This window comes from Colobus angolensis, unplaced genomic scaffold (genome assembly GCF_000951035.1).
Source record: "Colobus angolensis palliatus isolate OR3802 unplaced genomic scaffold, Cang.pa_1.0 Scaffold13, whole genome shotgun sequence".
Taxonomy (NCBI): domain Eukaryota; kingdom Metazoa; phylum Chordata; class Mammalia; order Primates; family Cercopithecidae; genus Colobus; species Colobus angolensis.
In genome coordinates this window covers 6,405,595-6,418,196 of record NW_012114252.1, presented here as the reverse complement: position 1 = coordinate 6,418,196, position 12,602 = coordinate 6,405,595, and the positions used below count along the sequence as shown (strand labels likewise).

The 12,602-nt window shown below is 37.3% G+C and overlaps 1 protein-coding gene across 1 annotated transcript in view; it reads left to right on the top strand.

Annotated features, from left to right (window-relative positions):
• Positions 1 to 12,602, top strand: part of UGGT2 (UDP-glucose glycoprotein glucosyltransferase 2) — a 249,095-nt gene that overhangs the window by 94,200 nt on the left and 142,293 nt on the right. The window contains exons 13-15 of the mRNA XM_011933802.1: positions 6,156 to 6,275; positions 7,832 to 7,917; positions 8,722 to 8,857. Coding sequence (XP_011789192.1) covers positions 6,156 to 6,275; positions 7,832 to 7,917; positions 8,722 to 8,857 — 342 coding nt within the window. The remainder of the gene's footprint in view (positions 1 to 6,155; positions 6,276 to 7,831; positions 7,918 to 8,721; positions 8,858 to 12,602) is intronic.

Genomic DNA, 12,602 nt, shown 5'->3' with positions numbered 1-12,602 from the left:
GCCCGCCTCAGCCTCCCAAAGTGTTGGGATCACAGGCTTGAGCCACCGCGCCCGGCCTCACATTTCTTAAGTAATTCAGTGATTTGTTCTTTATGCCCTCTACTTTCTTGTAAGACATCAGGCATGGACAACTGTTACACATTACAAGTTGAGTGTCCCTTATCCAAAATGCTTGGGACCAGAAGGGTTTCAGATTTCAATTTTTTGCATTTTGGAATATTTGCATATATGTGTAGATGAAGTGTCAAATTCTGTAAAATATTTGAAGAGATTCATTCGGAGCCAAATATGAGTGACCAGTGACCCATGACACAGCCCTCGGGAGATCCTGAAAACATGTGGGAGGTGGTCAAGCTACTGATTTGTTTTTCTAAGACCACCAGAGCGAACACAAAAGAACCAGCGAGTAGGCAAGGGTAGGAGCAAAACTGCAAATTTATTTTTTGGTCACCCGGCTTCAGGGAAGAAGGTGTGGGGGTGAGGTCTGTCGGCCTCCGGCAAAGGAGGCCAAGAGAGTCACCCGGTGAAGCTCTCGGACGGAGTTCCTAATACAGTCCTGACAGGAGTGGGGGCTGGGAAGTCTGCGCCGCACGTCTGCCGGGAGCGGCTTTTCTAGGAGTGGGAGGGCAATAGGCGGGGCATGGGCGTGTTGGGGGGCGTTCCGCAGGTGCGACCAGGTAAATTTTGGTCTCTCCGGATTGACGTCACCTGGCACATGCCCGGTTGGTCTGCACCGTCCCCGGCACCGGCTGCATTTTCGTGCGCGCGGGAAAAGTTGGTGATGAAGAACCCAGAAGTGCGCCATCCTGCCTCCATTCATCCAAACAGCTACAACTTGGTTTTATACATTTTAGTGAGACATAAGACATCAATTGATACATGTAAGATGTACATTGGTTTGGTACATCTGGAAAGGCAGGAAAACTGTAAGCAGGTGCTTGAAGACTCCAGGTTATAGGCAGATTCAAAGATTTTCCAGTTGGCAGTTGGCTGAGTTGTTATCTGGAATCAATAGAAAGGAATGTCTGGGTTAAGATAAGGGGTAGTGGAGACCGAAGTTTTATCATGCAGATGAAGCCTTCAGGTAGCAGGCTTCAGAAAGAATAGATTGTGAATGTTTCTAATCACACTTACAGTGTCTATTCTATCAGTCTTAAGATCTGCTTTAATATTAATGCTGGTCAGCTGTGTCTGAATTCCAAAAGGAAGGAGGGAATAATGAGGTATATCTGACTCCCGCTTCCCATCATGGCCTGAGCTAGTTTTTCAGGTTAACTTTGGAATGCCCTTGCCAAAAGGAGGAGTCCATTCAGATTGTTGTGGGGCATAGAATTTTATTTTTGGTTTACGTACATAATGAGATATCTTGGAAAAAGGACCCAAGTCTAAACATGAAAGTTATTTGTTTCATGTATGCCTTATGCCCATAACCTGAAGGTAATTTTAGACATTTTTTAAAATTATGTGTATGAAACTAAGTTTGTGTACTTGAGCCATCAGAAAACAAAGGTATCAGGTGTGGAATTTTCTACTTGGAGCATCATGTGAGCACTCAAAAAGTTTCAGATTTTGGAACGTTCTGGATATTCAGATTAAGGATGCTCAACCTGTAGTATATTTGACTTATCTCTGAAACATTTCCTTTGGAGCATCATGCTTAGGGACTCTCACAAACACTAAACGTTCTTTTTAACTATAGTAACTATTTTCTTTTAGATGATGAAATAATCAGCACATGGTCCCTGGCAGCCTTCCCTTCAAACTGACCTCTTTATTCTTTAAACACTACCCCCTTCTGACAAGGTGTCTTATAGATCATCTTGATTGTTTTTTTTCAAATGTGGAACTGCCTATTCACCAAGTTTTTTTCTGTAGAAAATAGTGCTAACAACCAAAATCTGGGCATTAGATGTGCACTTCATATTGTTTCACATAAAATACTCAGAGTAGAAAAGAGTGAAGACAGAGCAAGAAACAATTTTCTTATTTTAAAAGGGCATATATTTATGTTAGTAGTTCTAATTAACTTCTACCTTTATTTCATCTCTTTAAACCAGTTTTCCCCTTTTCCATTATATGATCTTAATAATGTGTTCACATTACAGTTTTGATCCTCCCTTCTGCGCTCCCACCAAAGTTAAAAGGCTCTTCTTCTTTTGTAACTCTTGGCACTAGTGCCCTGGTATTGCATTCAAAGTATGCAGGTTCTGACTGTCTCCCTTGTCAACATCATTTGCCCTTCAACTCTCTGAAAAGAAAAAGACATTGCAAAATTTTTCTTAAGGAATACTAAAGTATGTGATGCACACATAGATTTCCATAAACTTAGACAGTAGTATGAAGGGAACAAAGACAGATTCAAGGTTTTCTGGATTTAACCAAAACTCTGCTTTTGTTTTGCACTTTGTTGGTAACAGTGTCATTTATCTTTTATCACAGCCAGCTTTAGTGTTGAAATTTCACATATAATGTGTTCATTCACTATTGTAGCAGTCAACTTTTTATAAGCCAATTTAAAATGACAGAAAATATACCCAAAGTAATGTTAAGAATCATAATCATAAGAGATCTTTAAAATTTTAAAAACTTAAAGTATAATAATTTCTTTAGGTACATATTGTCGTAACGTTGTCTCATTCAGTAAGAGTCACTCTATAAAAGACATCATGACATTTGGACCACAGAATATTTTCATTATAGTTTTTGTATAGCTGTCTTACATGTAGATACCCTGCCCTGCATATTTACTACTAAGTAGTAGACATTCTTGATCAATCTCCAGAGGTTTTCTTTTCCACGTGAGCATGTTTAGCTGCAAAGAGTAGACTTGGTGACAATAATACAATTTTAGGGTGAATTAAAACATGTCAGTCTCCTAATCTCATAAGGTATGATTTTCATATTATCTTCATAGAAGGGAAAAAACTCACAAACTCACTTTTTCCTTGTGACTTGGTAAATAGGTGTCAATAAGATCATAGATGTAAAATATAGTTGGCCTTCCATATCCAAGGGTTCCACATTCCTGGATTCAACTAACCATGGAATGAAAATACTCAAAAAAAGAAAAACAATAAAAAATACAAATTTTAAAACAATATAAAAACTATTTACATAGCATTTACATTGTATTAGGCATTATATGTAATCTAGAGGTGATTTAAGGTATATGGGAGGATGTGAGTAGGTTCTATGCAAATACTATGCCATTTTATGTTAGAGACTTGAATATTCTTAGATTTTGGTATCCTCAGGGAGTCCTGGAACCTGTCCCCCCGCAGATACTAGGGGATGGGTATATCTTTTGCCAAAATCTTGTCAGGATGACCACGGATAATGCTTTCATCTTGGACCCCAGGAAAGCCTGGGGCCATCATATCTTTGTTTTTTTTTTTTTATAAATTTCTTTTTCTCTTCTTTTTTTTTTCCTGTGGTTTTTCAGAGATAGCCCTCACTAAGTGCTAGAGCATTATTTCTCCAACTATCCATAGTGAGAGAAGAACATCCCCCTAACCTGTCACCAGTGAATATGGTGTCCTACTCCTATGACTAACTTTTTTTTTTTGGAGACAAAAGTCTCGCTGTATTGCCCAGGCTGGAGTACAATGGTGCAATCTCGGCTCACCACAACCTCTACCTCCCGGGTTCAAGCAATTCTCCTGCCTCAGCTTCCTGAGTAGTTGGCACTACAGGCATGTGCTACCATGCCTGGCTAATTTTTGTATTTTTGGTAGAGACGAGGTTTCACTATGTTGGCCAGGCTGGTCTCAAACTCCTGACTTCATGATCCACCCGCCTCAGCCTCCCAAAGTGCTGTAATATGTATCTTGTACTACATGTGGCACACCACAGGAGTTTGGTGAACCCCAAGCTGGCCTATACCATATTCAGTGAAATGAGACAGATACATGTTCAGATGTTGTGGCCATGTCAAATTACTGCAAGTTTTTGAACACTTAATCTCAGTTTCTGTACTTACAGGTTATTAACAGTCTTCAGACCATGAGTTTAGTTGCACTGTAGTTGAGAGTCTTATTTTGTCTATCTAGGCACACTTGCTTTTAGTCAGGAAAAGTGGCACTGCTTGAAGGCTCTGTATGATTCTGAGCTCCATTGGGAATGGGAGTTCTGATTGCCCTTTCCAAAGAGCTGCCAGATTCTCACCCTCAGCCTTCTTTGGGTCAAGATAAGGCCTGTTTCCCTGTGGGGCTAGACTCCTCTGCACCCATAGCTTCCTTTCTCTTTTCTTCCTCAGACTGCGTAAGCTCATTTACTTACCGTCAAATTCATTAATTCTTTCTTCTATCTGTTCAAATATGCTGTTGAGCTCCTCTCATTAATTTATTTCAATTATACTTTTGAATTTCAGAATTTTTATTTGGTTCTTTTTATAATTTTTATCTGTTTATTGATTTGTCTTTATGCCTTCCTTTATGTAGACATTGTTTCTTTTAGCTATTGTAACATATACCCTAAATTCCTGTTTTATTCATCCATCTGTCTGTGTCTCTTAATTCTGTCACCTTTTCTCTAAAGCCACTGCCTCTGACTTAGTTCAGTCCACAATAAACTCATACCTGGATTATCTGGATTACTGTAGAAACCTCCTAATTTCTTCAAGTATTATTTGCTCCAGTCTTTCTCTCCTTTTCTCTTGGATTTTTAGTTACCTATATGCTAGATCTTTTTCATATATTCCTAATCTCTCTCACACTCTGTTTGGTTTGTTTGTTCTTTTCTTTGTACTTTAGTTACTATAACAGTTGATCTGTTATCTAGTTTACTAATCCCTGTCTCTTCTGTGTACAGTCTGCAATTAAACCCACCCAATAAGTTCTTAAAGTTCTTAATTACAAATATTATATTTTAAAATTCTTAAATATCTCCTTGATTCTTTTTTAATAGATTTTGGTTCTGTCAAAATTTTTCTTTCTATAAATTTTTGTGCTTTTTAAAAAATATATTGATGATAGTTATTTTAAAGTCTTTGTCTAAGTAATCTTTGGGGTTTTTTATTGTCTTTTTTTCCCCCCTGTTGGATTTCAGTATTTGGTCCTTTTCTCTTTGCATTCCTTTTTTTTTTTTAATGAGAGCCAGAAATTGATGAAAAGCTGTAGAAGCAAAGAGCTAAGGTTTGTTCTGGTAGCCTGAGTACCAGGTGCTCACTTCATTCTGTTGAGGCTTGTTTTTAGGCTTTGTGAATGCTCTTCTATTTTTGTGTCTTATAGGATCTGGCCTTACTGGGTCTCAAATGAAAGTCCACAGTGTATAGTACTTGAACTTTGGTCTCTTTCTTCTCAATACTATTTTATAGCTGTGGTTTCAACCTCTCCGTTTCTCTTTCCTTCTGGCTTTTGTAGAGGTGTTATCATATATATATATATGTGCAGGTTAAGGGTCAGCAAATGACTTGAGAGGAATTTGTATGGATAATTTTCTGGTGTCCTGCAGTTTCCTTCTCTCCTACCCTCTCACCCTGCAACCTGCCCTCAAATCTCAACACTTTGGTGGCCCGTGCTTTGACTTCTGCTTTCCAACTCAGTATTCCTCCAGGATGCAATCTGGGGACCCAGGGATGAAGTATAGGTGAATGTGGCGCTTGCTGCTTATGCTTTCTGCTTTCGAGGACCATAACGCCTCACTTCTTGATTGGTGGTTCCTCCCCCCACCACATGCCTCTAAACAGCAGTTTATATGTTTTCTCCAGCTTGTATAGTGGATTAGAACTTGATTTCTAAGATGTTGATTTTATAATTTAATTTTTATAAGCCGTTTTATTTTCCTTATATCCAAGCCTTTAAATTGAGAGGGGAGGTGGAGAGGGCCTCATTTACTGCTGATAATTAAGATAAATATTCATCTCTCTTAAGTGGTTTATGGAGAATGATTTTAATACAATTTTATGTTGGGATATGAAAAACACAAGTGGAAGGAATTGTTTTTGAAAGAAGGCTTAATGTGAAAGTCTAAACAAGTATAAAATTGTTGCACATAATATATTCCATCATTTAGAGAATATTAAACTAGCTTCTGTATTTAATCAGAAATATAGACAATTCTATGTATATTTTTGTCACCTGATATATTAAAAATCTGGCTTTGAAAATGATTTCAGTGTTAATATAGCTTTCACAAATGTCTGGATTCTTTTCTAGTGGATTAATGACTTGGAAAATGATGATTTATATATTACATGGCCTACAAGTCACGAGAAACTTCTGAAGCCAGTATTTCCTGGAAGTATTCCTTACATAAGGCGCAATTTTCATAATTTGGTGAGTTTTATATTTTGATTATACATATATATCTTATAAAGATATCAGCATTCTTTTTGGATTATCCTTCTGTCGATGAATAGGCATCTGAGTTGTAATGAAATAAGTATTTGCCTAATGCAGCTAGCTTAGGTGGCATGGCTGACTGGGTATCAACAACTAGCAGTGTCACTGTATTAGTCCGTTCTCATGCTGCTAATAAAGGCATACCCAAAACTGGGTAATTTATAAAGGAAAAAGGTTTCATTGACTCCCCACCGTGGCTGAGGAGGCCTCAGGAAACTTACAGTCATAGCAGAAGGGGAAGCAAACGTGCTTCTTCACATGGTGGCAGGAAGGAGAAGTATGAGTAAAAGGGGAAAGCCCCTGATAAAACCATCAGATCTCATGAGACCTCACTATCACAAGAACAGCATAGAGGCAACTGCCTCCATGATTTAATTACCTGTCACTCGGTCCTTCCCATGGCACATGGGGATTGTGAGAACTACAATTCAATATGAGATTTGAGTGGGCACACAGCCAAACCATGTTAGTCACATGTTTTGTCTCTTACTCTTTAGCCCTTATGTCATTTTATAGTAACAATGTTAATGTTACTTTTACATTTTTTCAAAAGAATTTATGACAGAACTTTCTTTATTAAAAAGAAGTAATGATTAAAGTGTAGTAATTTCAGGGAAACATACATAAATACCACTTTATCATCTATGCATGTAATTTTATTATCCCAATAATAGCTAAACATTAATAGTGGAACTTTGAAAGATGGAGAAAATACCTAGAACTGTTTTTTCACCTAGGAAATAAATAAGATAATTTTTGCAGCAATCCTGATAAAGCAGTTGTGTTAATGCTATTTTTTTCGGTCAAAATTCAACCTCTGTTTCTTTTTGAAAAAGTTTATCATAGAAAATCTAATGAACATTTTAGAATAAAGTATTTCAGTTCAGGTAAAAGAAAATATACTGGGCGTCCAAAGAGAAGATGAGTAGCCTGATGTTAAATTCTATGTATAATTATATTTGGATGTACAGCTTTTAGAAATCCTTCATAAATTGTGAAATCCTTTGTGTGTGTGTGTGTGTGTGTGTGTGTGTGTGTGTGTATTCTTTAGAATTGCTAGAATGTCTTTAAAAATAATACACTGAGGACGGGCATGGTGGCTCAAGCCTGTAATCCCAGCACTTTGGGAGGCCGAGACGGGCGGATCACGAGGTCAGGAGATCGAGAACATCCTGGCCAACACATTGAAACCCCATCTGTACTAAAAAAAAATACAAAAAACTAGCCAGGCGAGGTGGCGAGCGCCTGTAGTCCCAGCTACTTGGGAGGCTGAGGCAGGAGAATGGCGTGAACCCGGGAGGTGGAGCTTGCAGTGAGCCGAGATCCGGTCACTGCACTCCAGCCTGGGCGACAGAGCAAGACTCTATCTCAAAAAAAAAAAAAAAAAAGTATACTTTGAATTTCATACTTTCACAAAAATTTGTCTAAACTTGAATTTCTTGAAGATTCTAAGGTGTTGAAATAGTGATTATATACTATTTTTCTTTTAGGTTCTGTTTATTGATCCGGCCCAAGAATATACCTTGGATTTTATAAAACTTGCTGATCTTTTCTATTCTCACAAAGTTCCTCTTAGGTAATTGTCATTTTATAGCATTAAACTGTCAACTAAAGGAAATTCAATGTTGTTCATATTGTGTTACAAGAGTATTAATAGGGCATTCAAAGCGATTGTTAGCTCTAGTGCCTGACATAAGATAGCTGTGTGTTGTGGAGTATTATATAGACTCGGTTTATCAAATCTGTCTGGTAATGTTGTTTAATTTATTACCTTCCTGAGAGAATAATCTGATCACTCTGGAAACTTATAGAATGGTCCAACTTCATATGCTTGTAATCCCAGCACTTTGGGAGGCCAAATCAGGCAGATCACGAGGTCAGGGGTTCAAGACCAGCCTGGCCAATATGATGAAACCCTGTCTCTACTGAAAATATAAAACTTAGCCGGGCATGGTGGTGCACACCTGTAGTCCCAGCTACCTGGGATGCTGAGGCAGGAGAAACACTTGACCCCGAGAGGCAGAGGTTGCAGTGAGCCAAGTTTGTGCCACTGCACTCCAGCCTAGGCAACAGAGTGACACTCTGTCTCAAAAAAAAAAAAAAAAGAAGAGTGTATTTACCCTTTTTGTACAAAAGAACATGGCCATTTGATAATGTTAGCACCAGAAGGAGAGAGTTTGATATTTTGCAGGAATCCAGTAGCTATGTGGATTTTGATGAATAGACATTACATTCAGACTTTTGAAGTGATAAAATTCTCCTTTTCTCTATTAATACATTCTCTCCATCTAGATATTATAGTCTAATAATGTTTCTAAATAATGGTTTATTGTGATTCAAGAGGTAATTTTAACAGTCCTTATTCATCTTCTTTTTCCAGAATTGGTTTTGTGTTCATTCTTAATACAGATGATGAAGTTGATGGAGCAAATGATGCTGGAGTTGCTCTTTGGCGAGCTTTCAACTATATTACAGAAGAATTTGATATATCAGAAGCATTTATTTCTATAGTACATGTGAGTTTATGCACTAAATATGATTTCTTTAGAATGTAAAATTTTTGCATTACTACATTATGATTTCTTTAGAATATATAATTTTTGCATTTTATTTATTGTAACATTTCAAAGTTTGTAAACTATCATGGAGATTAATACATATGATGAATTTGTTTTCTGTAACTCCCTGCTGAAGTACATAATATTATCCTCATATTATAAATTGGATAACTGAGGTTCTACCAAAATATTTGAATTTACTCAGGTTTACTTAGCCAATAAAGGAATTTAAATTGTATATGTAAGTTTAGAGGAAAACATATTAATAGAAAATGATTATTTAAGGAAAAATTCTTGAACTAGGTTTTGAATAAAGGGATCATTGCAGGCTGTGAACAGTGGCTCATGCCTGTAATCCCAGCATTTCAGGAGGCCAAGGCAGAAGGATCACTTGAGACCAGGAGTTCGAGACCAGCCTAGGCAACACAGTGAGACCCTGTCTCTACCAAAAAAAACAAAAAAACAAAAAAAAACAAAAAACCAGGTGTGGTGACTCATGCCTGTAGTCATAGTTACTCAGGAGGCTGACATGGAAGGATCATTTGGTCCCAGAAGGTTGAGGCTGCAATGAGCCAAGGTCGAACCATTGCACTCCAGCCCAGGCAATGGAGTGAGAGCCTGTCTCATGGAAAAACAAAAAATCATTGCAGAGTTAAATATTCTGAATGACATAGCATATAGACACTTCCTAGAGAGTTTCAAAGAAGGAGGAAGTCACTTATTGACAGCAAACTGTGTGAAAGAGGTAAGATTGATACAGAGTCTGACAGAGATTGTCTAACAGATGTTAGAAATTGGTAAGAACCTGATTAAGGAAGAACAAGAGATAGTAAGATTATTTCATAATTAAGGTTTTGAAATTCTGTTGTGGATCATTGTGGAAATATGTATGTATTAAAGAGCTATATTGTTATTATGAAAAGTCAAGTCATAGCTTATAAAATAACTTTTATCGGCCGGGCGCGGTGGCTCAAGCCTGTAATCCCAGCACTTTGGGAGGCCGAGACGGGCGGATCACAAGGTCAGGAGATCGAGACCATCCTGGCTAACAGGGTGAAACCCCGTCTCTACTAAAAAATACGAAAAACTAGCCGGGCGAGGTGGTGGGCGCCTGTAGTCCCAGCTACTGGGGAGGCTGAGGCAGGAGAATGGCATAAAAAAACCCGGGAGGCGGAGCTTGCAGTGAGCTGAGATCCAGCCACTGCAGTCCAGCCTGGGCGACAGAGCGAGACTCCGTCTCAAAAAATAAAATAAAATAATAAAATAAAATAAAATAAAATAGTAAAATAATAAAATAAAGTTGCATTAATGATAAATAAAAATTTACTGAAACTATTAGTGGTAAATATTCATTACCATTAATGGTAACTAAACTAGATAATTATATTACAAATTTGAAAAATGCTAATAAAGACTACTACCACGAGATTATTTTATACCCTGTAATTTGGCAGGAATTAAGAAAGCTGAAGGTATCATGTGTTAATGAGAATGTAGAGCAATGGAATGCCTTTACATTGCTACCCTGCCTGTAGGAAGCTAAATTGGCGGAGCCACACTGAAAAACAATCTGATAATAATTCATATTTTGAAGTTAAATTTCCGTATTTCCTACACACAACACACACACACACACACCCTCACCCTAAGGGAAGCTCTTGTACTTGCACCTTAGGTGGCTATTGTTAGCAGAATCATTCAGAATAGCAACAAACTGTAATAAAAATGACCCAAATATATATATCAGTAGCAAAATAGGTAAGTAGAATTAGGCATATTCATAGAATGAAATATCATATGCAAGAGCATGGATGTGTTAGAAACATAATGAAGTCATAGAAGACTAACACCATACCATATACTTTTTAAAGCTCAGAAGCAAACAAAACTAAGAATGGGAATACTTATCCACATAAAACTCTAGAACTCAAAAAAGAAAAGGAATGATAAATGCAAATTCAAAACAGTCCTTGCATCTCTTGGGGCACAAGGAGATGGGATTGGGAGAGAAGTTGTACTTCATGGTATTGGTGATGTTCCATTTCTTATGTTACATGGTTTATTCGTAGGAATCATTTATTTTGTTATTTATACCTCATAGCGTGTATGTTATGTGTATTCCTTTTTGCTTACCAAGTTACAAAATAATTTTTAAAATTTAAAAATGTCTAAGAGGATTGAGTTGATATGTCTGAGTAACTTACTTGCGGCATTCTGACTACCTTATTTTATAGGAGTATCTAATATTTTCAAGTGATTAATTAGTAAAATGACTAATCTGAATGACTTTTTATATACCTTTTGCTTTATTCAAAATCTCATTTTTGCGATCTCCATTTATGTTTTTCAGAAGATTGAACTTTTCACTTTTTTTGAGTTATGATCACATTATGTTCTACTTTGATAGGAGGAGAAAACTTGCCCCTAAATTGAAAAACTCATAAAATGAAACTCTTCAGTCTAATTACATACCTGTGCTGCTTCTTAAAGGAATAGGGTACAAAGTTTACCTCCATTTATGTTTTACAGAAGATTGAACTTTTCACTTTTTTTGAGTTATGATCACATTACGTTCTACTTTGATAGGAGAAAACTTGCCCCTAAATTGAAAAACTCATAAAATGAAACTCTTCAGTCTAATTACATACCTATACTGCTTCTTAAAGGAATAGGGTACAAAGTTTACAGTGATACAGGGAGAGCAAAGAATACTAATTTCTTGCTGTGAGGAATATAACATGGGAATCATTTTAGCCACAATATGAAGATTATATTTGGCAATAATGATTTAAGTAAATTGGGACCAAAAACAATATTCTTAAATGACATATCAAATGCTACTTAATAGTGTTTGTACTTACTACTTGTTCCTTCTGCTTGTAAGTTTCTTTCCCCAGAATGTCTTAATGCTAGCTCAGTGTTCATAGTTATGTCTCAGCTTAGTCGTCTACTCAGAGAGGCCATCTCTCTTGGTGCAAACCCTAAAACAGCACCTGGGTCATAGAGGATCTCTAAGTACTTATTAAAGAAAGAAATAAGAAAAGATAAAAAGAATAACAGCTTACATTCTACAAGTGTGTTTAGAACATTTGAGACTGGGGAAGAATAGAGGTGCAGAGAAAGTTTAGTCAAAATACTAACTAGTAAGGCCTGGCATGGTGGCTCGTGCCTGTAGTCTCAACCCTTTGGGAGGCTGAGGCAGGTGGATTGCTTGAGCCCAGGAGTTTAAGACCAGCCTGAGCAACATGGCAAGATGTCTTTACAAAAAATACAAAAAAATTTAGCCAGGTGTGGTGGCAAGTTCCTGTAAGCCCAGCCCTTTGGGAGACCAAAGCAAATGGATCGCTTGAGCCCAGGAATTCGAGACCAGCCTGAGCAACATTGCCAGACCTTGTCTTTACAAAAAATACAAAAAAAAAACACAAAAAAAACTAACCAGATGTGGTGGCAAGTTCCTGTAGTCCCAGCTACCCGGGGAGCTAGGTGGGAGGATTTCTTGAGCTGGGAGGTTGAAGCTGCAGTGAGCCTTGATGACACCACTGTACTCCACCCTGGTCGATGGTGAGACCCTGTCTCAAAAGAAATTACAGAAGAGCAATAAAAAATGAAAGTGTTTCTGAAATGTCATATTAGAATATATTACACATACCTTAAAAAAGGTAACCGTTATTTTATTAAGAATAATGGGGTCTGGTTTCATCAA